We start from the raw sequence: 25,957 nt of genomic DNA, 5'->3' as shown, positions 1-25,957 counted from the left end.
ATGTTTGCTTTCAGTTTCAGGATCCTTATATAAATTAGTGGAGGAGTCTGCTTTCCTCTATGACAGGATCAAATGACTGTCTTGCCTAAAGAACTTACCATAATTTTGGCCTCTGAACCCCTTCAAGGATAGGAAATGATATTTTGATCATTAGCAGAAACATTGGTAGTAGTAATACCAAATCTTCATTGAATGCTTCAGCAGAGGGGTAAAGAGTGTGCACTCTGGAGCCAGAATCCTGCCCTGTCACCTACTCACTGTGGGACCTTGGGCACAGTTTCTTAACCTCTAACATGGGAATAATGACATTATTATTATTACTAGCTCACAGGTACATGTAAACTATGTAACAAGTGTGCATGTAACTAACGTAGACTGGTGCCTAGCACATGGTAGATGTTTGCTAATGTTGCTATAATGGTGCTAAATGCTTAACCATACACGTACGCATGGAATCCTCACAACAAGCCCACAAGGTAGGTACTATTGTTATACCACTTTATAGATGAGGAAGCTGAGGCTCAAGAGAGGTTAAATGGTCCAAGGTTACCCACCTAATTAGTTGCAAAGCCAGGATTAGAACCCAGGCATGCAGACTCCACTGGCCATGCTTTTACCTGATAAAGCTAAGGGATGCAAAGAATTTCTTCCTAGTCTCAAATGTAGGAGCTCAGCTGGTTTGGTCCACCACGTAGTAGAAAGAATCCAGTAGGGACGCATGGGCCTCCTGTGTCAAGTATGACATGGCCTTGACATTGGTGTACATCCTAGGAAGGCTCAAAGAAGGAACCTAGGAAGGTAGCCAGAAGCTAAAGCAGTATCTTTCTGGTGGGTCTGAAGGAAGATAACAAAAGAGGCAGCTGCCTCTCCTGCTCAGTCCAGAGTTTTGAGGATCTGATCTTTCAAGAAGCCACAATAAAAGATGCATCTCTGGACTAAGAGCAGTCTGCTTCCCAAATAGCCCCCGCCGTTGTCTACTGAGAACCCAAGTAGAAGACACCACAACAGCGTTACTGCCTGAGCTGATTCTCCACAGGCTGAAACAGCAGGGAGAAGGAAAGGAAGGAAAGGACTTATGGGCTGGCAAAGTCAGGGTTGGACAGCACTTGTTTTTAAGGTGGCACTTTCTTTCACCCTAATGACAAATTCTGTTACTGCTGGACCACTGGTCTCAGCTCACCCCAGACAGGATTGGAGAATACAGCTTGTTGACAACTCCACTCCCTTCATAGCATTGATATTTGAGCTTCTGTGTTAAACCAATATATCCTCTCTTGGAATGGAACATTTTCCCTTGGCCCTTCCAAAATTATACATGGAATATCAGCTTCAGTTTGCTTCACTTTAGTAGCCTTTAATAGCTTAGTTCACCTCAAAGGATCTTTCCCAGACTTGACATCTGTGTCTAGCCAGCAAAGATTCTGAAATCCATATCGTGCAGTCATGTCTGTATTTGACCCTGTTACAATCTGCTTTAAGAAATGTAGGCTAAGGAAATGTTTGACTACTGGGAAAAGAAATCAACAAAATCAGCAAGTTACGCTGCTTAAGCTGGAATTAATGAAATGTCGAAAATGCTTTACTTAAACCATGAAAGACAAGCCTCTTAAAAATGCACTCACTTTGAAATATTTTTGAACAATAAAGGCAAAATAGATTGTTCTGTTTTTCACTTTGTTTTACCTGCCTTGCTAGGTAAGTGTCTTGAATTTTTCCTAATAAAGCCTCAACACATCCACGGACCCAGGGCATTGTTACAACTCTGTTGGGAAAGCCACCGTCCCTAGAGGTTACCCCAAGATGCCATTCTCCAAGATGCCTAAAACCCTCCAAGCTGCCTTTACTCTCATCTAATTGTGTACCCAAATGGTCTTGTATTATTGAGCATATAAATAAGCAGAATAGAAGTAGGATAATTATGTTACATATATTATAAATTATAGAAGAGAAATATCATGTAACTTCAGAGTTTCCTGAGGTCGATGATCGATATTTATAGAACCCTATTGCTGTCTAGTGTGCTATATCCATCACAAAGATTGACTCAGCTCACTGATCAAAATAAATTCTTAGATGGGCCATAGTATGGAATCTTACCTATTCATTAGTTCAAGGTACTTTTCCAGCCAGAGAGTCCATAAAGGAATGGAAGTTACCCTTTCCCGAAATCCTATGGTTACAGGTAAATCATTTGTTGATTGTTACATATTTGAGTAAAGTGGATATTTGAGGCAATGACAAAAATAGTTGAAACTAATATATCTATATTGTGGGTAAGGTAGTTTGAAACCAGAATTATCTAGTTGTTGTCTCTGTTATCAACTTCAAGGTAAATTATTTTGGTAATTAGATCTGCAACTTTAAACCCATATTCCTATACTTTTTCTTCTCCCAAATTCTTATCTGTCTTCAGTAGTTATAAGGTTTTACCCTGTTCTCACACTTAATAAAAATTTCATTTCCCAAACATTGTAGAACGAACCTTGCTTAGAACAATATGGAAAGAATTAAAGCCAAGAAATTGTGCTGTAATAGGTGCCTAATATCATACTTTTTTTTTCTTGTGAGAGATCCCAACTAGATCATTTCAGTCACGAGTACCCGAGAAGGTCTTAGTTCACTTTAAAGACCAGCTAATCTTTACCGAGCACTTATTACGTTCCAGATGCCGATTGATTTGTAAACCTACCCTCTATCAGGTGCTATTACTACCCTTATTTTACAGTTAAAGAAACTAAGTCTCAGAGAGGTTAAAAGAGTTGCCCAAGGTGCCACAGATTCTAAGTGTCCAGGGTAGGACCCAGTCCCTTTCTGTGTCCGCTTTTTCTCAAGTTCTGCTTTTTTAGTGATGTTTAATTGTTGTTGCCGCTTCTCCTGTCAGAAATGAGGAGGAAATAGTGAATTCTTAAGGAGACCTGTAATAACTTGGGAGATTAGGGCCTTTTCTGGTCAGCCCTGACTTCCAGTCCCATCTGGTTGACTCTGCCACGCAGAGGAAGGCAGTGTGCCCAGGAATCACCAAACTAGCACCAGCAGTAATTCAGGCTTTACAGGGTTTGAAATCAGGGAACCGAGGCATATGCCTAGGAGTTGGGTAGACATTCCTAAGTTCAGGCACTACAGATAACTTAACCTCTTGAATATTCAACACCTTCGGATAAATAAGGTATTACTAGTCCAATTTACCCTTGACTTAGGAGTCGTTAGCATGAGTAGAGAACCCAGACCTGCCTGTTTCATGATACATAAAGGGAGAGAGGGGTTGGGAGGAATGATAGATTCCTGGCCTTTCCAGGTTACGCTCTTTCTGTCTCTCAGAACTCTGGGTATCTTCCAACAGCTCATCTTCCAGACGTTCCAGGCTGGAAGAGAAGAGAATGGTCAAGAAGTATCCCTAAGGCCTTCCATCCCAGGGAAAGGATACATAGATTCTATGTATAATGCAAATGCACACTTAGGGAAGGCACAATCTCTAAATCTCTGGGGGCCCTGAACAAAGCTGTTAGGTTCTATGAACACACTTTCCCCATCTATAAAATGAGATACATGTTGAAACATGTTCTGCAGAACCCTGCTGTGATGGTATTGGTTCTCTTCCACTGTAGGCAATGTTGGGACGAAACAACGGGGAGTCCTCCAGGAAGAAGGATGAAGAGGAAGTTCAGAGCAGACACCGGTTAATCCCCCTGGGCAGAAAAATCTATGAATTCTACAATGCACCCATTGTGAAGTTCTGGTTCTACACTGTAAGCATCTTTCCTTTTCTCCTTTTATTAAAGGAGAAAAGGCCACAAAGAGTCAATGTCAGTTTCTCACACACCTGGGTGGTTTCTTCTACAAGTCATTATATAAAGACCATACAGGCAGGAATAATGGCTCTGTGACCTTGCTTTTTCCTGTAGCTTTGCAAGATTTGTGGAGTCTGTGAGGCAGCTTCCACAGCTTCTACATTTCTCCTCCTTGCAGAAAAGAAAGGAAATGGTAAACGTGAGAACTAGCAGAATAGAGGTGAGATGAATATGAGTCTAGTCTAGAAGGGAAGTAGAGGTCCTTCTACAAAACGCTTCCCTTTTCTGGATGGATGAGCAATGGATCAGAGTTGCCCATTTTAGACACCAGCCCTGGGTTTGGGGGGACATTTGGTGGGTAAGGGCTGAGCAGAGTGTTAAAAGGAAAACCACTAAAGATGGGGATCAGAAGTGTGTAATTACTCCCAATCCGGTATGTCATCAAACAACCTTTCTTGCTCTGACACCGTTAAACAACATGCAAACCAAAGCAGCAAAAAACATGCAAAGCAACCTACAATCACAGCAAATACTGTCCAGTAAGCACACCCTGCAAATATTTTCTGCCCACAAGATAAAAGATTATCCCTGAAATAGCCTCCTCATATGGGAGAAATGGCCCGTCTGCCCCTGTTTTTCATGATGTTTTAAGCTTAAGGTGAGCTTTGACCCAGGTCGTCTCTGCTGCTCTCCAGCCAACGGTGGAGCTGTGCCAGATGAAAGATAGTGCATCTGTATTTTTGGCCTTTTTCACAACCAGCTCCACACCAGTCACTTGAGTCAGCAACAGGATAATCTGAGTCTGAGGCCGAGATGACGCAAATGACCAGATGAGGTCCTTTTTGTGTGGTCCTGTATGCTAACACTCAACGCTGGCTTTAAGCCAGGCTTTCCCAGCCTCTGCACGATTGACATGTGGGGCGGAATAATTCTTTGTTGAGGAGGGCTGTCCATGCGCAGCAGCATCCCCGGCCTCTGTCCACTAGATGCCAGTAGCAGTCTCCAGCCCCCAAGTAGGAAACCAAAATGTCTCCAGACATTGCCAAATGTCTCCTTGTGGGGTAAAACTGCCACAAGTTGAAAACCAATACTTTAAAGTTTGGTCTTCAAAGAGGATGGGAAATTATTAAAATACAAATATGATCTTTTTAGTGAAGTAAAAATTTAAAGTTTAAATTTATTAGCATTAAAAAAAATCCTTCCCCCCTCCCCAAAAAAATAACTAAGGCATGCAGAAATCATTTCTATTTATCTATTGCATGCAGATATACACTATTTTTACCTTGCAGAAAACAACAGAGTGGTGGCAAGCATGGACTTTGCAGTCAGACAGCCTAAGTAGAAATCCTGTCTGGGCCTCTTTATTATTGTGTCATCTTAAGCAAGTTACTTTAGCACTACGTTCCCAGTTTTCTTAAGATGGGGATAGTAATAGTACCTACTTTATAAGGTTTGGTAAAGATTAACTGTGTTAAAATATGTAAAGCACTTAGAACAGGGCCTGGAACACGTAAGCACAATATAAATGTAACTTGTTATTCCTAGGCTGGTCCCATTGCAGAGCAAAGGTCAGTGTTTTATTCATCCACCCAGGCAACAATGATAAACTATCATTTATTGAATACCTACCTTTCTCTTATATTAGACTGCTTTAATTGTCTAGGACAGAGCGTGGCAAACTACAGCTAACAGGCCAGACCCAGCCCACTGCCCATTATTGTGGCCCGTGAGCCAAGAATGTTTTTTACATTTTTAAAGAGTTGAAATAAAATCTACTGAAGACTAATTTGTGACACATGAAAATTACATGAAATTCACATGTAATTCATGTGTCCATAAAAAAGTTTTCCTGGAATACAGCCAAACTCATTCATTTACCTATAGTGTGGGTGCTTTTGTGCTACAACTGTTGAGTTGATTACTTGCGATAGAGACCATCTGGCCCACAAAGCCTTAAAAATTATCTGGTCCTTTACAGAAAATGTTTACAGACTCCTGATCTAGAGCATGAAAGAAACCAGTAGTAGTATCAAGAATTATCTATCACCTTTACAAATAGAATACTAGCATCTCTTACCCTTCCAAGGCATCTCTTTTTTTCTTTGTCTGAGTTCAGTATTAATTTTACTTCCTTGATTCCTCTAGTCCCCATTTACTCAGCTGAGGCAATTTGTTAGCCCAGAATGTTTTTAAATCACAGATGCCTTGCCAGTGGTTCTGAGCCTTGGCTACGCATTAGAATCACCTGGAGTGCTTAAAAAAAAACAAACCTGAGTTCTATTTAATCGATACGTTTATCTACTTAAAAAGATGCCTGGGTTCTTTTCCTGGAGATTCTGTTGACATTGTTCTGGGGCACAGCCAGGACATCAGGATATTTCAAAGCTCCCAAGTGGTTGTAATGAGTAGCCAGGGACGAGAACCACTGCCCTAGACAAAGGGCTGAGTTTTCAGCCTGGTATTTCCAAAACTTCCATGATGATAAGGGATTGTGTTAGAAATGCAAATTCCTGGCCCTATCACAGACCCACTAAATGAAATCTCCAGGGAGGAGCCCGAGCGGTTGTGTTTAACAAGCTTCCCAGGTGAGTCCTGTGGTCTGGGAAGCTTGGGGCATACTGCTTTTCTTGTACCATATACTGCAGGTTGTAAGGCTGTCCCTTTGAGAAGTGGGGCCCACGTGTCCAGCTCCCTTCTGTATGGCTGACTGGTTACCCTCCACAAACCCATCAGACTGGATGCTCCAGTCATGTCTGATTGTGTTTCCACAATGATTTTCAGAAATCCATATGTATTGACAAAGCCTCAAAGAAGTAAATGGAGATGTGGAGTGTCAATCTTTAAAGTCCCCAGAGATGCTTAACAGTAAAATGCAGCTTTAGATCAAAGGGCCCATTTGCTTTTGGTTGTGTTTTTTTCTGTAAGAGTAGTTCCCAACTTGATTTCCCAAAGTGTCCCCTTCTACACTCCCAAGGTTCTGAAAGGTAGGACACACCTCACTTCCACATAACCTCACTTCCATGTCTTAGCAAGTTTCCAGAGGAGCAGGTTGAGTCCTCTTCTGTTCCAAGAATAAAGGAGGCAGGGATCCAACTGGCTCCCAGACCAGTTTGTGGTGAGGGCCTGTTTCAAGTGCCCAGCTGGAGAGGATGCCAGTTCAAGGTGCAAAGTGGTGCCAGGTCAGAGGGCACCGGGTGTGCTCTGGGCTTCTCCAGCAGGAACAGACTCCTTCCTCTGCTAACACGATGGGCCCCTCCACGCTCTAGTGGCAGTAGGAAAAGGCCTGGGAAGAAGCGGGGATGGCCAGGCCCCACCAGGGATCCCCAGGCAGCTTCAGCAGGCTTTGGTGCTCGCATTTCATACTTTAGGAGTCAGGCACCTTGGTTAATGGTAAATTTATAAAAATATATAAGCAAATAAAATACAAATTCTTATAGGATTCCCACTAACTTAAGAATCACAAGGTTCTGTTTCTTTTCGAAGCTATGGCATTCTACACACAGCTTGTTAAAGCTTACAGAATATATATGTGTGTGTGTGTGTGAATATATATTCACACACACACACACACACATTAAAGCATGTCATGTTAGGGTTATCTGCAGCAAGGCCCCATGAATGTTAGCGAGTTCTAAGATAGGTTTCTTCCAAGGCAGCATCCAGTCCTCTGTTGTACCACTGAAACATGTTTAAAGCCCTATTTTTGGAAGTCCGTATTTTGAGAGTTGTCCCAAAATATTATATTGTAGCTTGTTTATGGAAAGAAAAGCATTGTAGAGTAACTGATTTAAAAAATAGGCAGGAGCTAAAAAGGATGTTCGTGGAGGAGGCATAAGCAATGAGGTCAATTTAAAAAAGAAAAAAGAAGAAGAGAGGTATGAGTAGTTAAGGGGGGTAAAAAAGGAAGGAAGGACTGAGGTAAGAGGAGGCGAGAGGCATAGAAGTTTCTTGAAAAAAGAGGTGTATAATAATATCAGTCACCATTCATTGGGCCTCTATACTGTATCAGGAGGTAGATGCATATTCCCCTCCCCCATCCTTCTGAAAGCTCTACAGGGTCGGTAGCAAACATCTCCATTTCACAGAAGGGAGGCCCAGGCAGGCGAAGTGATTTTACACAAAAAGATACAGCTGGGATGTACTTGAGCCAGGATTTAAATCCAAGTTTCACTGACTTTGCGTCTACATTCCTTCCACCAACACTAGTCCTTCTGCCAAACAAGTACATTAGACCTGTGTTCAGAGGAGAGAGGCAGATTGAAGGGGTTATTTAAGTACTGAAATGAAGAGGTTCTGGAAGAGTTGTGTGTGTGTCACTGGGCCTACCTGTGACAAGAGAAGATAACGCTTTGGAATGTTTTGTAATGAACTGAGTAAAATGACAAAACCTGGGCAGTTAACAAGGCCCACTGGAAGCAGTGGAATTTGGTCCAACAAAGAGAAGGAAGCAACTAGAAAGAGAGAAGGATTTCAGGTCAGAAGGAGGCTAAGAGCATATTTCACCGTTTATCCACTGAAGTCCTTTCCTTGTGTTTTGTAAAATACAGAACTCACAGGGACTAGAGAGTGGATGCCAGTGTATAATGGTAAACAGGAACCATATGAAACGATTTACACTCTAAACACCATCCTACACGCTTTCACATTGAGTAGACTCTTTTCAGGTGAGGTTTTACACAACATGCTAATGATCCCGAAGAGGGTGGGGTAGGAACTGAGGCATGGTTATAAATGGTGGTCCTTGGGCGGGGCGTATACCAAAGTGAATCTCCCAGGATGGGGAGGAGGTCTGCTGATCCTCCGGCATCTATGCAGCTGCCGTCTCACTTTCATACGTGATCTCAAGTCAACTCTGATATATGCCCACCCTTCAAGAGATGAAAAGTTATATCTCTGTGTCTATAAATCCATCAGTGTAATAGTGTTTCAGAAAGTACCTTTGACTCATATTAAGGACCTATGTATTCATTTATTTTTTAAATGAGAAGGGGAAAAAAGGAAAAGGGAAGAAATAAGAAAAAGAAGAAAAAAAGAAAAGGGGGGAGGATAAAAAGGAAAAGGGGGGAGAAAAAAGAAAAGGGGGATAAAAAAGAAGGAAAGGGAGGAAAAAAGAAAAGGGGGGAGAAAAGGAAGAAAAAAGGAAAGGGAGGAAAAAAGGAAAAGGGGAGGGTAAAAAGAAAGGGGGAGGATAAAAAAAGGAAAAGGGAATAAAACAGGAAGAAAAAGAGAAGAAAAGAAAAAGGGATTTAAAAAACAGGAAGAAAAAGAAAAGGGGAGAGAAAAAGAAAAGAAGGGGAAAAAGGAAAAAAAGCAGAAGAAAAAAGAAAAAGGGAAGGAAAGAGGTCCGTTAGTAGAGAAAGCAGTGTTTCTCTAGCTCTGCAGGGCCACCCGTTCCCCTGTCTCCCAGCCAGGCTGCATCTTTCTCCACCTTCTAAGCTGCCTCCAGGGCTCCAGAATCATGCTGTATCTCCAAAATTCTCAAGGTCTCAATCCTTTTGCCCACACCATATCCTGTTCTTTGCTACCTAAGCTCCAAAGAGTGCCGATTTCAATAAATTCACTCTTAGCTCCTACTCACAGCCCCTGAGGCCCCTAAAGGCAGCAAGTACCTTACTCGGCCTGAAGCCTTGCCTAGAAAAGGCTTAACTTCTATGCCATTGCCCCTAGGATGAGTTTTTTTCTCCAGAGGCTCCTCAGCCCCTTATGTAAGAACCTCACTAGCCCTCCTATACTCCACTCATCTAGACGTACCTGAGTTGTCCAGTGGCATTCACCAAACCTGAACCCTGAGGCGTTTTCCTGGGACATCCAGCAACTCAGCTAGTTCCATCAGGGCTCAACCTGCAGTGCTAGTGCCTCCTGAGGATTAAACCTTACTCCAAGCCACAGTCGGCCTTACAGACTCATTCTTTCCTATAAATTGCTTGTCTTCTCTTGTTTTGTTCAAAGAAGCAGAAACCAGGAAGGAATATCCCAGCTTGGATAGGGCAGGAAAGTAGTGCCTGGGATAAGAGGTAAAACCTTCCCAGGGTACCGCCAAACCAAGCACATTAAGATAGGAGAAAAAGGAAGACATTAACATAGAAGAGAATTAAAGTGGGGCTCCAAGAAATTCCGGGCTATTATTTATGTCGGTTTGACCAATTTACACGTATAGCATGTGTCTGCCTTTCCTTCTTACAGACATTTAATCTATCTAGCATTCATTAGGCAAAAATTCACTGTGCTGTCCTAGTTCAAGGACCCAAGGCTCATGCATGAGCAAGAGCAGCCCCTGAGAAAAGAGGTTCCATTTTTAGCCAAGAAAATACGAGAAACAGGGAATTGCAAAACAAAATGGTGCATCATGACACATAGGTACGAGCAAAGTACTGGGACGCAGAGACACGCAAGGATCAAAAGGAAGATTGTATATCAAATTATTTCAAAATCACAGTCTTTTAAACTTCTTTTGATCGTTTAGAGCCTAGAAGTTCATTTCGTCGTGAATTCCTAGTCCTGCTTGCTGACCTTGTTGTGTCCTGACTCACAGTGGCCTGGCGCAAGGGCAGGGCTCCCAGGTCTTCGCAGCCAGAGCACTGTATTGTGTTTCCTTACAGCTGGCGTACATCGGATACTTGATGCTCTTCAACTATATCGTGTTAGTGAAGATGGAGCGCTGGCCTTCCACCCAGGAATGGATCGTCATTTCCTATATTTTCACCCTGGGAATAGAAAAGATGAGAGAGGTAACTGCTTTCATAAAAGAGAACAGAGGAGAAAGACAGTGGTTAGTTACATCTGTGGATAGAGGGGATCATGGAACACTCGGGATCCAAGTTAAGCCAGAAACTATTTCTCTAACACTGCCACAGAAATAAAGGACTTGGCTTCCACAGCTGCTGACAGACCTGGGAGGCTTCAGTGTGTGTTTATAGGTTGTCAGTCCATGCATGTTTGGGATCTAGTCTGTTTTCTGCTAGAGTTATCTCTTACCCCAAGAAACCCTCCAGTTGTCTTCAACACTGTTTACACCTCTCTTTCCTCGTCCTGATAAACATGACTTTAAAATTTTTTCTACTTTAAGAAAGTTTTTTTTAATCTTTAAATTTTCCACTTTTAACTCCCATTGCAACCCCTTACTCTGTGTCTCTTTGGACACAGTCCACCAATACCTATGATTCTGCAAATGCATTTCAGCAGCTCTAGGAGGAACTATGCTTTCATTCATTAATTTATTCCCTGGTTTATTCCTTCTCAACATTTATTATGTCCCTGCTGGGCACCAGCCTCTCTACCAGCCCTAAGTGAATTGAGCATATTTCTTGTCCTTCAGGTTGAGGATGTGGGTCCCTCTCTTCTCCCCCCAACGCCATCGCATAAAAGGAGCCATCAAAATGCCACCCTCCTGTGACTTGAAGTCAAAGCTAGCCTCGGGTCATCAGATTCAGAGCCATTAGAATAAATGTAGTCAAGCAATAATCCACCAGAGGGCTCTGCAACCCTGCCCAACAAGCTCCCAAAGCCCATTCCCAAGCCCACAGGGGAGGCAGGCTTGTAAGTTACAATGATTCCTCTGCATTTCTTACTCCCTGTCAAGTCCACTGCATTCTCGAGAGCTCTGGAACAACCCTACTTGCTGTGCTACAGTGAGTAGGAAAATATATTGAGCTCCATAGAAAAAAGGATTCCTACAAACCCACAAATTCACCCTTGCCTTCATTACTAAGGTTAAAAGGGCCTTACTCTCTTAGGGCTTAGCTCTAGAATGTTCTCCTCCAGAGAAAAAGTGGGATCATTTTTTTAAAAAAAGCAAACATGTATAAATATTTAGAGCCCTTCCTTGGGTTTTTTAACTGCTTTGGGGATATTTAAATTCTAACCAGCATGCCCCTATCCTGAGAGTACCATTTTATAAGGGACTGGATTTTTTTTTTTTTTTTTAAGTGGCTGCCTTTGCCTCATTCCAACTAGTTGTCTACTCTTAGGCTTTCCCATTCATAATGTCTTCCACTTCCTGACCACTGTTGTGCATTTCCCATTTGTAAACTGAAAACAGTAATAAATTCGCTTTGGTCTTTGTGTAGCTCTCTGAGAACTGAGGCCGCAACTGCTGAGGGCTCTGTTGCTGTGCAGCGCTAGCTCACTGGCTTTGTGATTTAAAGCCCAGATGCCTATTCCTTCCCCAGGACAAGCAGAAAAGGGAGAGACTTGAGCAGGGAGACTGGAATCTCTCCAGGGACTAGACTGGAAGAAGACAGGGAGCAGTCTGTACTCCACGGACTGTTCTGGAAGAGGCTGCCAAGCCGGCGGGCTGCCAGGAATCTCCAGGCTGGCTATCCATTTCTCCTGAGGCGGCATATAACAGCGGGGAGAGCAGGCTTTGGAGCCTGGGGTCAGCGGGGGGTCAACCAAGAGTCCTTGTTTCCGAGGAAGTAGTGGGGCGGGAGGCACTGACCACCTAAGTATCTGACCTTCCCTTCGGCCCAATGAGGTTGCGCCCTGGCCCCTCACCCCACGTCCCTGAACCCAGTAAGGACATGCTCAGGCGCCGAGCGTCCCGCCTGGTGCCTCCTCACAGCACGCGGGCCCTCCAGACCTCAGACGCAGGAGCCTGAAAACAGGGGAAAGTCTGTAGGCTTCCGCGCCTCCGGGGACATAGGCGGGCGCTGTGGTTTCTCCCGGGGCCCGCCCCTTCCGGCATACGTACTTCTGCGCGCAGTCAGCCAAACAAGCCCGGTCATCACGTGATAGCGCGTAACTGCCCCCGGCTGCGGGTAGGCAGCTTCTCACGTGGGGCCTCCTCCCCGCGACTCGTGAGGGAGGTGGCGCGCTGTGAAGACATCTCCACTGCACAGGTATGGGAACCAAGACCCAGGAGGGATTGAGCAATTTTTCTGCGTCCCACAGCTAGAGAGGAGAGCTGGGTCTTAAACCCGACTGACCCGGCCCTAGGCCCACGGCTCTTTCCACTCCCCGCGAGGTTGCAAACTGAGACGCTCCCCGGATCCTTGGGATCCTAAGAGAGACCTCACCCCAGCCACTCTGCTTTTATCTCTTTTTACGTTGAGATTTCAGAAAAATACTTTAACTATTTAAAATACATATACATATATACTATAAACCTTAGGCGAGTGTGGGCAAAGGGTTAGAGAAACTCTAAGGCATTCCCCACCTCAGCACATACGCTTGTGCACAGACAGGTTTTTTCCTCTAGTTAAGGTGGAGCCTGGGTGGGAAGCCATCAGGACAATAGCTGCTGCAGGAATTCTTCATGGGTAGGACAGTGGCTCCCAACCTGTGGTCACCAGCATGACCTGGGAGCTTTTAGAAATGTAAATCCTCAAGCCCCACACAGGCATACTGAAGCAGAAACTCCAGGGGTGGGGCCCAGGCAACTGTGTTTTCACCAGCCCTCCAGGTGATTCCGATGCATGCTAAGGGCTAGGGTTTAGGAATGAGGCACTAGAGGATGAAGAATGAGGCTGCCACGTGGCTCCTGGTATCTTGCTCAGCCTTCCAAGCCCCAGTCCTGACTCACTAAAACCTCCCTTCCTTAATGTTTCAGGCCAAGGCAAGCTATTAAAGGCACCGTGAGGATTCAAATAAATAGCTGTAGATTAGACCTGGCCCCAGTCTTTGCACTCCTCTCCTTTGAGAGGTCCTGAGTCGGGAAAGGGGTGTGTCATGGCTTGAAGAGGTGGAAGTCTCAGAGGCAAACACAAGTGATTCGTGAAGGTAGCCCTACTGTATAGCCTCACCAGGTTCCTCACATCCTGTGGTGCAGAATGGGTGTCAACTCCTGCTATCCAACTGTTCATTTCACAGAGTGTGGAGCAGCAAAAAGCCCCTCTAGATTTAAGATAATTCAGGGTACCACCCAGCAGTTAAGATATACAAGGGAGTGGGGAATTGCTATGAGGTGTCTCTGCAACAATCAGTCAACACATTTTCTTGAGTGTCTGTTATGTAGCAGGGCCTGGGAAACAAAGGGTCTGTCCTCAAAGTTTACAGTTATAGATGAGAGGAGAGAGGGATGGATGTTGAGAGGGATGCATGGATAGAAGATAGCTAGCTAGCTAGACTGGCATGCGTACGTGTACGCACACGTATACATGCATGCAGGAGATTCCGTATAGTGATAAAAATCTTCAAAAAATAGAGTAGGATAATGTATTAGTGGCTTGGGCGTGTGGAGACCACTGCAGGGAGGTGGTCAAAGAAGTTCTTCCTAAGAAGGGGAAATTTGAGTGGAGACCTTGAGTATAAGGAGAACCCAGACATGTAAAAATCTGGGAGAAGAAAATGCCCAACAAAAGGAACAAGTGCAAATGTCCTGAGTATGGAATGGATTTGTTATGCTTAAGAGCAAACCACTATGGCCTCAGGGTAGTGAACGGGGAGGATATGGTGGGACATGAAATGAGGCCACTGTAAGGAGTTTGGATCTTTCTGTATTCGTAATGGAAGCCATCAGAAGGCTTAAATATTCAGTTATCACAATTTGCTTTAGTTTTGCTGTTGTTCATATGTCTCTCAAGTCTCTCTCTTTTTTAAATTGAGGTATAATTCACCAGTAAGAAAACGAACAACTCATAAGGGTACAGCTTGATGAGTTTTTACCTACCCATACAACTGTGTAATCACCACCCAGCTCACGGCTTAGGCTTTTAAAGGTCTTTCTGTGTGCTGCTCAGAGAATACATTGAGGCTGGTCAGGCAACAGTGGTGGCAGGGATACCAGTTAGAAGGCTGTTGCAATCATCTGGGCAATATAATGGGGCTTAGGATAGAGTGGCAACAGTGAAGGTGGTGAGAAGTGGTTGGACTAGGTCGTATTTGGAAATATAGGTAATAGGACATGTTGATGCAGAGGATATGGGTATGAAAGAGGAATGAAGGAGTCCTCCTAAGTTAGTGGCCTGAGTAGCTCAATATGGTGGTACCATTTACTGAGATGAAGGAGGATTTTGGAGATTTGCAGGGTATTAGGAATCAATAATTTTATAGCAAAACCCTAATGCGTGTCTTAGAATTGTAAGCATCCCAAAGGAACAAACTTAATTGCTTATATACAACTGAGCTAAGCTTAGGCCATCCAGATGAGTAGATACAGGTAGACAAAACAAGCTACTGATATCAGCTAACAGACCAAGCACTTTGCAACTGGGCTGAAAATATAGACAGAAATCAAACCTAACCCCACTCTCTTTCCTGACTTTTAGATTTTGATGTCAGAGCCAGGGAAATTGCTACAAAAAGTAAAGGTGTGGCTGCAAGAGTACTGGAATGTCACAGACCTCATAGCCATCCTTCTGTTCTCTGTTGGAATGATCCTTCGTCTCCAAGACCAGCCCTTCAGGAGTGACGGGAGGGTCATCTATTGTGTGAACATCATTTATTGGTACATTCGTCTATTAGACATCTTCGGCGTGAACAAGTATTTGGGCCCATATGTAATGATGATTGGAAAAATGGTAAGCAGGGTCCTCTGATTCCATGTTATAAGTTCTCAGAGAAGGAGTGGTTATCATAGGAAGAGAGAAATAATTCATTTGGGTCTGCTGTCAATGTCTGAGATGGCCCTGGGGGTGTTTTATATTTTAATTCCTTTTGAGTGTTGAGAAGTTTGATTACATCTATATATTATTAATACATAACTGGAGGATTAACTATCACTTACTCATTCACTTACTGACAAATATTTATAAACATCATCTATTTTGCGCCAGGCACCTGGGTAGGAGTTGGGTATATAAGGACACTCATTTAATAAGGTAGATGATGAGAGAAAGAGAGAAGTGATTACCATACAGTGTGAGAATGCTGTAACACAGTTGTGTATAAAATACCTCAGGAGCATGGAAAAGAGACGGTTGGTCAGGGAAGCCTTCACACAGAAGTTGCATTTTATATCGGAGAAGGTATGGATCTCCACTGTAAATTTTTAACAGATTCCTTTTTTCTTAATGAAGTTCTGGAAAAACATCTTTCCCTACACAGAGGGGAAAAAAACATAGTTTATTTGAGTTGAGTTAGGTTGAGTTTGAGTTGAACATTAAGTTCTGTCAATATTTTGTGTTTTGTTACATTACTGGAGAAAGATATCTGTTGAAAACTAGGTTCCAGAATGATGCTCCTACTTATCTTATTCTTTTAAAAAAAGAATCCCAAGTGCCAAGTTAATACGCTTCACACATATGGCTGTGGACTTGTTCCGGTATTCCTGGACCATACACTAGTTTCCAGACTTTCTCCATAAAGACTGAGCCCTCACGGGACAGCATCGGTGTAACCCTGGGAAATGCACAAGTAAATCAGCCCCCTCTCCAAACTTACTAGAGGAAGAATCAGAGTCTGATGCTCAGTGCTTTTTATCAGTTACCCCACTTTTCTAAGTGTGTCCCCTTACTTAACCTTTACAGGGCATATATGGAAAAGCCAAGTACATCCATTTTACTATGGCAAACAGCTCTTACTGAAAAATCTCATTCCTAATGTCCTCCACTCCACTCCCATTGTATCAGCTCTTGAAACAGTTGAACAGTTGGTCCACAGATATCCTTCATCATTCTCACTCAGGTTTTACTATTTACATCATTACTGCTTACCTTTCAGTCAGCAAATCAATATTTATTATTATTTTTTGTGTGTGTATATATGTAACTCTACTAAAATGAGTCTTAAATAACAAAAACTGTTCCTACAAAAGCACTGGCAAACTCATACGAAGAGAGGGAGACTTTGAATCTAAAAGGAAAGGGTTATAATACCTTGAGCAATTTATTAACCTCTTTGAGATGCAGTTTACTCATTTCCAAGTAGTAATAATAAATGCATATCTCTTCAGGTTGTGGTGATAGTTAGAAATAACACAGGTTAAGTGGTCAACAGTGTCTGGCTCACAGTAGGTAGTTGATAAATTATATCTGTTACCGTTGTTAAAGTACAATGGAAAAAGGAAAAATCGGTGAGCATACTTACTTGCTCTATTCCTAATCCTTTTGTACAAAAGCTTGGTGTTTATAAAACCAGCACTGTTTAGGGAAAATATTACAAAGCCCACTCTAGAGTGGAAAAACTTGAATTCAATAAGCTTGAGTTACTTACCCAAAGCTGAATCCCAGTTCATTTGGGGGGTTTTTGAGTAGGAAACAAATGTGTATCTTACTGTATAACACTCTTACATCATCTTTGTACTTTAGTAATGAATTTGAGATGGTGGTGAAAATTTCCACATCTAAAAGCAGAGTCTCCACTTAGTCTATAGAAGAGGTTTAGGAGAGAGGATCTGTTGGCTTTCCACACAATTTATGTATAAAAATGTGTAGGTGTATGAATTTTCTGGACAGAGGGGACAGACATCTATGAGATTCTCAAATGTGAAATTCTCAAATATATTCTCAAATGGACCCAATGAAAGTGAAGAACTATAACAGCTGCAAAATTAAGCCAAGTTTTCTCATTCTTGACACTATTGCTATCTTGGACTAGATAATTCTTCGTTGGGGGGCGGGGGACTGTCCTGTGCATCATAGGATGTTTAGCAGCATCCCTGGCCTCTACCCACTGGGTGCCAGTAACGTGTGTGCATGAGCGCGCGTGCACACACACACACACACACACACACACACACACAAACACTCACAACAACAAAAACATCTCCAGCTATTGCTGTATGTCCCCTGTGGAGCAAATTGCCCTCTGTAGAGAACCAGTACATTAGGTGAATACATTATCTGATTGGTTGTTTTTCTTAATTGATCATTACCTTATCTTATTTCAATAAATAAAATTGGGAAAGACCCAAACAAGCCAGATATATTAGTTTTAAGAGGTTGAGTCACATTTAAATCCTTGAAATAACTAGTCACACTAATGCAGTAAGATTATTTTCAAATTCATATCTATCTTTTTAATAATGGCATAATTATCCCCAGTTTTGATGAGAATGAAACCTTACCGTGGAGTGAGCAAAAGAGATTGTACTGCAGTTTTTCTACATTCTAACTTATTCTTGACTGATTAGTGAAGTCATTCATAAGTAGAAAATGAGTATATTTGGGGGCTTTGTTTGCTTTCATGGGGCTTTTAAGATAATTAGTTCAGTAATAGAGTCACCGATCCAGAAGGTAGGTAAACTATGCCTATGGAAATTATCAGTGAGCTGGATGGACTGCCAGGATGGAGGCTTAACAAAATATGCCCAGATGTGGTTATACCGAAAGCCCCCAACATTAGAGAGCCCCTGTTAAGTACTAAACAGCCAAGTAACTCACTGTGCCCTGTGGTCTAGGGACTGCAGGCTGCTAAAGTACCTCGACTCATACTGATCAAGTATGATTCCAATTAATCTTCAGATGCAGAATCACTTAATGGAATTCCAACCCCTTTTCTTCATATCCCACTTCTCAATGGGTCTCTAAGCCTAGCACTAAGCTCACTTATATAATGTGGAATAAAAACAACAATAATAGGTTTCATTTACTATGTGCCAAATACCATGTCAGACTTGTCAGTCATCATTACAACCCCATGAAATAGGTTTTAGTATCTTCATTTCATAATTGAACAAACAAACTAGGCAAGGAACAAAGGAAGGATTCAGACTCCTATCTATCTGACTCCACAGCCTGACCTCCTTTCAATTCTAATAATAAACTTTTACTGAGAACTACCCACATTAAGTGTTTCACACATTATCTCATTTAATTCTTACAAAAATAATATGCATTATTATTATTTTCCCCACTTTATAAATAAACAAGACCAAGCAACGTGCCCAAGATCACCTAGTTGTTTTTACTACCAGAGTCAAGGTGAAAACTCAGGTATTCTGACACCTGAGGACACATACTTAACCGCTACAGTATATACTCTCCTCTATAGAAACCAACCAAAGGATATTTGAAAGAATGAGACACAATCAGCTCTCTTCATATTGAACCAATTGGACAATTTAGCTTTAAAAACAGAGGTAGCCAGGGCTTCCCTGGTGGCGCAGTGGTTGAGAATCCGCCTGCCAATGCAGGGGACACGGGTTTGATCCCTGGTCCAGGAAGATCCCACATGCCGCGGAGCAACTAAGCCTGTGCACAACAACTACTGAGCCCGTGTGCTGCAACTACTGAAGCTCGCACACCTAGAGCCTGTGCTCCACGACAAGAGAAGCCACCGCAATGAGAAGCCCACGCATTGCAACGAAGAGTAGCCCCCGCTCACTGCAACTAGAAAAAGCCTGCACACAGCAATGAAGACCCAACACAGCCAAAAATAAATAAATTAAATAAGTAAATTAAAAAAATAAGTAAAAAATAAAAATAGAGGTAGCCAGACCCAGTTCTCGCTAATAATAATGTCCTGTTTCTGCAGTTCACTCCAACAGATACCAGTTTTTGTATGGAAGCTAAGACTCTTTTGAAATGTATAAAGTTGAGTGTTTGGGAACAATGTTTCTTTGGTTGTTTTGACCCTTTGAATAGATATTACAATCAAGCTGAATGAAAACAGTCCTGAGAAATTAGAACAGTTGCTGTATTTACTGGCTGAGTTTTCTTGGGTCAGGCTAGTTCCTAAGTCTCATAAGTATACACCTTCCTCTCCCCACCCACCTTTTCATCAGTCTAAATAAATATAACATGAAGGACCCATTTGTGTTTTCTCACTAATAGAACTTTTTGTAAATAAATGATGAAAGAATTTTATAAGAGAGAGAGAGGTTGAGAAATAGACCCACATTCCCTATAAAACTGTTTCAGCACAGCTGGCTTGTTTACTTTTAAGAGAGTTCTGAGGCCACTAAGTTGTGAAAAGAATAATTAACCAGCATATATTTTTAAGGACAGTGAACAAATACAAATGAACATCAAATTTTGAGAGATTCTTATTTAGTTTCAAAGTCAGACAATACTTGAGAGATTTTTAAGTTGCCTTGGAAGTTGATTAATTGGCCTAAAATGTATTGAGCCCCCAGTGTCCTAAGGCATACAGGAAGGCTGTAATGTTTTAATTCCAATAACTGGCACCATGACACGTATTCTTGCAAAATAAAATTTTAAAACTAATTTAAAGCCTTCATTACTATTGATAAAATTATCATCAGTCTTTCTTTGTGGATGGACATTCCTTCAGGAAATTTGGTATCCAAGGGAAGATAGTGTTTTGTATTAGGTGGTTTTATGTAAGGGATAGAAACCAATCTCCAACTAGCTTAAGCCCAGGAGGGGTAGGTTGATTTACAGCAGGGCATGATGGAACTGGGCTTAAAAGCTACTGCAGCCAGGCCCCCAACTACCATCACAGCACACTCTTTCTCTCTGGAATAGCTGCTTCATTCACTCTGGTCAGTTTCTCTAGTGGGAGACTCAGCCTCAGACACTCTGAATTCACGTCATTACAGAGAGAGTAAGGGAGCTTCTCTCTCCTGCTTCAGTTAAAAAAAAAAAAAATCTGAAGAAGGAATTCTGGTTGGCATGTCTGTGTCACATGCCTACCTCCTGTCACTGTTGCCAGAGGGCAAGGTACCATGATTAACCCAGCCTGGAAAAGACACCTGCCTTTAGGGCCAAAGTGGGTGGGAACTGTTTCTGAAAGAAGGAGGCAGTGGGTTCTGGCCAGGCAAAATAATAGTACATCCTCATCTACTTTCGGTGATAAAAGGAAAGTAATTTGGCATGTGAGAAACAGATCCCAGATAACATGTATCATGAAAACAAGCAAAAAAGAAAGGAATAAAGAGGAACAAGAGATAACATTGTACTTGAATGGAGTGGAGAATTTTATAAACATGTCGAGATGAAAATCCAACATTTCAGCAGCAAACACAGGAATGGGCCATTAGGCTACCTGATTCTAATGCCTACAAAAACACCCTCCATAACTGATAGGATGCACTGCAGAAGAAAGCACAGAAGAAGTGGTTCTCTGAGAGACTGGTTTGTGATAGAATAGCATGCAGTGAGGGAGGGGCCACAAGAATAAGATGGTATAAGGTAGATATCTGGGTTGTCCTAGCCTTGTTAACAAATGATTATTTTCTTGAGCTTTTCAGCTCTCCATAAGCCTTTCAGAATTTAGGGAATTTACAGCATTGCAATAGTTGTTGAAATAGTTCAACTATCTCAATTCCAGTTTTGCTAAGAAGAAAGAGACCCAGCAAGGGCATTTGCCTTTCCCAGGAGCAGAAAAAAAGTTAGTACTGCATTAATATAAAGACTCAAGCCTCTGTGTTACATGACTCTCATGCCTAGTCTTGACTAGGTCCCACAGAAAACAATGGAAGATGGAGGGGTTCCACTGTGCATGTGCTTTCTTTTTTTTAAAAATGATTTTTAAGTTACTGACAAGCTTGTATAGACATTGGCTTCAATAGACCAAGTGTTCTCTTACCTGAACACAGCTCCCTATGTCAACATCCCTTATCAGCAGTCTCAAAAGTGTACCTCCTTCAAAGGTTTCCTTCAATGTCAGCACCACAGGAATACTCGGTCATTCTGGTTTTCTTTTGTTTCTCCCTCTGCTTTCCCACCCTTCCAGATGATAGACATGATGTACTTTGTCATCATTATGCTGGTGGTGCTGATGAGTTTTGGGGTCGCCAGGCAAGCCATCCTGTTTCCCAACGAGGAGCCATCATGGAAATTGGCCAAGAACATCTTCTACATGCCCTATTGGATGATTTATGGGGAAGTGTTTGCAGACCAGATAGACCGTAAGCAAGTTTATGATTCTCATACACCAAAGTCAGGTATTTAACTTCATTTGGGTCATATCTTTTCCAAGTTTATTTGTTTTCAATAAATGGCTCAAGATAGAGGACTGATTCCTAGCTTGCTATCTTGGAGGAAAAAAAACAATTACAGAAGGTGAATATACAATTTTAGCAAAGTAGTCCTCGGGTGTTTTTTTCAGGTATGTCCTTTCTGTGACATCTGTTGTGCCAAATTTGATCAAGAATGAACCATTTAAAAAGGTCTAAATTCTTTGGGGATTCAAAATCCTAGGGCCATGTGTTGAATATTTCAATATTAGGAGTATATTATGTCACTACTCCCCACCCTACCCCAGCCTTTAAAAAATAAATTCCTTGGGTTTGACTTCAGAACAAATAAACAATTCTCAATTTCGCCATCAGAATTCAAGAGGGCAAACATCTGCATGGTGTTTTCCTTGCACTGGAAACTATTCTCCAGCTCCTTTTCCCACTGTCTTAAATTATGTGCTATTGAGACTCAAAAGAAGCTAGTATTCATTGCCTGAAAGTATGGAAAATGCCTTAGGTTATAAAATGAGTTGCTTGCTTGTAAATGCCAGAAAAAAAAATAGTATCTATATCATGAAGTGATTCATTGTGAGGAGCGAGTGCCAGCAGGCCCCCGATGTTTCATGCCCTAATAGATGCTGATTCTCTGTAATAAACACCCTTCTTGTATAGAGTTTGAAGATAGTTGTGTCCTAGGAGTCTGTTCCAGCATTTTATTTGGATCAAATGTCAGGGCACACCAGGCACTGGGAAATTATTTGGGAAGAAAGCATCAGGAAAGAAATATCTTTCAGTGTGGAGGAGTTGAATCCCAGGAGCAACCATTTCTCATTTTCCCTGAGGAGTTTAGCTCTAGAAATAACATCCTTCCAACATTGTTGAATTAACATTTTTCTAACATTTTTTGCTGACAGGCCAGCCATCTGAGCTCTGGACTATGGACATGGATTAGGATTATATAACTAGGTAGTATAGCTTATTAAAAACAGGAACAGAAACTAGTCAGCATCTCCCCCGCCCCACCCCCTCCCCGCCAGTCCCAGGTAGGACTGAGACCAGGAAAGTAAGGACAAAGCACCAAAAAGTGTGAGTCCTACAGGCCTGTGAAGAGCATGTGTACACTGGCCACAGAACACACCAGTCTCTCATTTTCCCTTCCATGACGGGTTTTGAACAAATACTCTTTCCTTCTCACAGTGAGTTATCTGAGGCAAGAAGGTTTTTTGGAACACCTAATTGGAACAAATACTCATTTCATGAGACTTAGCCATCTCACTGAGCAAGAATTTTAACTCCATCTCCCAGTTGGAATATCTTTGACAATGTGCAGCCTTCACCAAGACAGCTTTCCAGGGACTGGGGAAAACTCTTTTGAATTCCTTTTTTCAAATGGTCCCTAAAGGCAAAGCAACACTTAAAAAGCCCACCTATGATCATTCTCCTCAGAGATTAAATGTACTATTTTTCCCCAAGAAATTGCTTTTCCACTTACATTATTTTACTCTTTCTATCTTTCCTTTCTTTCCCCAAATGAAATTAAGCCCCTATGGGTCTTTTGACAGTGCAACATTTTGGGATGGGAGAAGGAGGGAGGTGTAGGTGTACTTTATGAGTGGGATTCTGTCCGTCCGTCTACAAGTGGCCATTTATTGATGTTGTACTGTGAACCCAGCCTAGTGCAACAAACACCACCATCTGGCTGAATCAGAGGTTCTATTATTGTTATTTTAAAAGAAGGGCTGATTGTAGTTTAGAACTTGAAAAAACCCTGGAGATGGAAGTGCAGTGTTCTGTGTGAGTGAAGTATGAATAGAGATTTCCCACATTGTTAATTAGATCTGTGGTGCTCTTTGTGTGTGAGAATAAATTTCTACCCCATATCTCACATATCCCAGTATGTAGCCAACTCAGCCTTGGATGGATGTAACCTTCATGACACCCTTCCCCCCGACCACTTACGTTCCTTTTTGATATTCTGAAATTGGCTGCAATGGTGGCCACTGTTCTAAGCTAAATCAGCCAGTTTTCTGTCTAGAGTGTTAAAGAGTATTTGTCCTTTCTCAAATGGGTATAGGGCGCTGCCCCCAAACCTGTCATTACACTTGGCCAAAGTCATTGAACATCCCTGTCCTCTAAATGATTTGGTCTTCATGTCATGGCACTGAGTGGGCCAAAGGGGGATTGGGTGATGGCCCTGCCCAGACGTTCAGAACTGCCCCGGAGACCCAAGTACCGAGCTATTTGAGAAAGGTACAAATCGTTTATGCTGCCCTGCGGTGTCTTGCCTCCTTTCTGTGCCGTGTGCAGGTTGGTTTGTGAAGCATGTGTTCAGGCTGATTGGATCTCATATCCCCCTGGACGCACAGCCCTGCCCAGGGTCCACCAGCCCCATCGTGTGGATGTGCCCAGTGGGGACTTCTCCAAGTGCTGCCCATCCTCGCACACCTTCTCAGAGCAGCTCATTGCTAACGTAACGCACGCGCTCCATGTCTAACTCTTCTTGTTTTTAGCTGCAAAATTGTCAAACCCATTTCATGTTTGCAGAAATAATGTTTCTTAATTAAGATGAGTGTATATGGCTGTATAATGGGGCCCTCGGGGTGGGTTATTAACATCTGTCTCACACCTCAGAAGGGAGGACAGCTTTAATGCCCAACTACAGATTTTTAATATACATTCCATTTTTTTCTTGTAGTTAGTCCTAAACCCAGAGACTATCAATAAGGCCAAAAAAGCTAGAATGAGACTTCTAAGGTTACTTTCCAAATGTGCTTAAAGACTAAAAGCAAAAGGAAAAAAGAAAAAAAAAAAGAATGTAAATTTACAAAATGACATATACTTTGACCTCTAAGCCAAGTTGGGTTAACACAAACGATAGTCCAGCCTTAATCTTAATTATCTGTAGAGGCTAAAACATTTGCGTTGGTGTTGGGAGCAGAAGTGAGTGCAAGAATGTGTTTGGAAACAGCAGATAATGAAACTCAGGAAGGAACAGTGATGATCTGCTCTTCTAGACACTTTGCCTAACACCCTGATTAATGGATGGGAATTGAACCTGCTGTCATTGTCTGATTGGTGGGTTTCTGGTTTTTGTTTTTTTCACATAGCCCAAAATAATCTCAGGTATTTATGTTATATATACTAGCTCTCTAAGACCCAATCTCTGGGCTACCGTGAGGGGACTTGGGCTCCAGGTTGCTAAAAGCATTGCTACCGAATGATGATATCCTTCTGGGCATCTCATTAAATGACCCATGTTGCATGGCTTCTGAGAGCTGGTCAGGATCCCACTGGAGCCTGAGGGGAAAAAAGCCACTTCAGAGTAGAGGAACAGCAGAATAAATTTCCAGCACATTCATGCCAAGGCGGGGGCAAAGCTAAAATTAGATGGATTTTCGCCAGCTGAGAAATCTGGTTCTACGTTTTTGTGTGTGAGGTGCTTGGAAGTTCACCTCTGTTGGCAGAGAAAACGGGGTCTCTAGCTTCCTCGAGCCTCTGAATGAATGAGACATCCCTTTATTTACAGGGCATCTTTGCGTTGCCTGCCATACACACAGATGCCCCAGGCTGTACCAGGGCAGGGGGAAAATGAATCATGCTCTTGAATACATTAAATCAGCATCTAAATTTAGTCCTTTTTTCTGTCTCTCTTGAGTATTTTCACAAGTTTGGTTAGTAATGTGGAAGCAGAATGTCCAAAACTTACTTTCTACCATGACAACTTATTATTTAGCCGTTTCTATTCTCCCTAAATTAACTATCCAACCTACCTAATGCATGGATCACATTTTATTTCCCTTATTGCCTAGGGCCTTTCCGTCTGAAATTAATAGGTTATCTGGAGTAAGAGGGATATTTGTGTTGTTGTTTGGTTTGATTTGGTTTTGCTCATTTGTTTATTTAGTACTGAAGTTTTGCGGTTCAAAAACTCTGTAGGCTTGTTGTCTCTGTGATGTTGACTGGATTTAAAGTGTTGTTTTTGTCAGGAAACAAGGAGCATGCATGGGCATGTAAAGCTCAGACATTCTCCTGTATTACTTTTCTGTCTCAAATCATTTGTTGCTCACTTCAGGTGTGGAAATTAGGATAGCTCAAGGCCGGTCTCTAAAATATGCCTACTTATGGTGAAGCTTAGAACAGCAAGAACACAGAAGATGACTGTTGTTATGCATTTCAAGCCATAGACTCCAGTTCTGGAAACTCAGGGCTCTGCATCTGTTTGGTATTCAGGACTGACCTTCTCTAATGGATTCAGAGCACACTATGCCTGACAGCTGTGGCGTGGGGAGTGTTCCCTGACGAAGGAAAGTATTTTGGAAAAGACAAACTCGAGCCTGTGCCAACTTTTGGGAAAGGGGGAATTGTTTTGCTGGGTTTTGTTTTTGCAAATTGCTAAGGAAGTAAGCCAATATGAGGCACCACCCCCATT

General features: G+C 42.3%; 1 protein-coding gene across 1 annotated transcript in view; it reads left to right on the top strand.

Moving 5' to 3' along the window:
- Window positions 1-25,957, top strand: part of TRPM3 (transient receptor potential cation channel subfamily M member 3) — a 91,668-nt gene that overhangs the window by 8,983 nt on the left and 56,728 nt on the right. The window contains exons 8-11 of the mRNA XM_073806934.1: window positions 3,606-3,746; window positions 10,388-10,516; window positions 14,993-15,244; window positions 21,303-21,477. Of these exons, the coding sequence (XP_073663035.1) occupies window positions 3,606-3,746; window positions 10,388-10,516; window positions 14,993-15,244; window positions 21,303-21,477 (697 nt within the window). The remainder of the gene's footprint in view (window positions 1-3,605; window positions 3,747-10,387; window positions 10,517-14,992; window positions 15,245-21,302; window positions 21,478-25,957) is intronic.

Source organism: Tursiops truncatus, chromosome 6 (assembly GCF_011762595.2).
Source record: "Tursiops truncatus isolate mTurTru1 chromosome 6, mTurTru1.mat.Y, whole genome shotgun sequence".
Taxonomy (NCBI): Eukaryota; Metazoa; Chordata; class Mammalia; order Artiodactyla; family Delphinidae; genus Tursiops; species Tursiops truncatus.
Note: the sequence above shows the minus strand (reverse complement) of the source record. Positions and strands in the feature narration are given on the sequence as shown.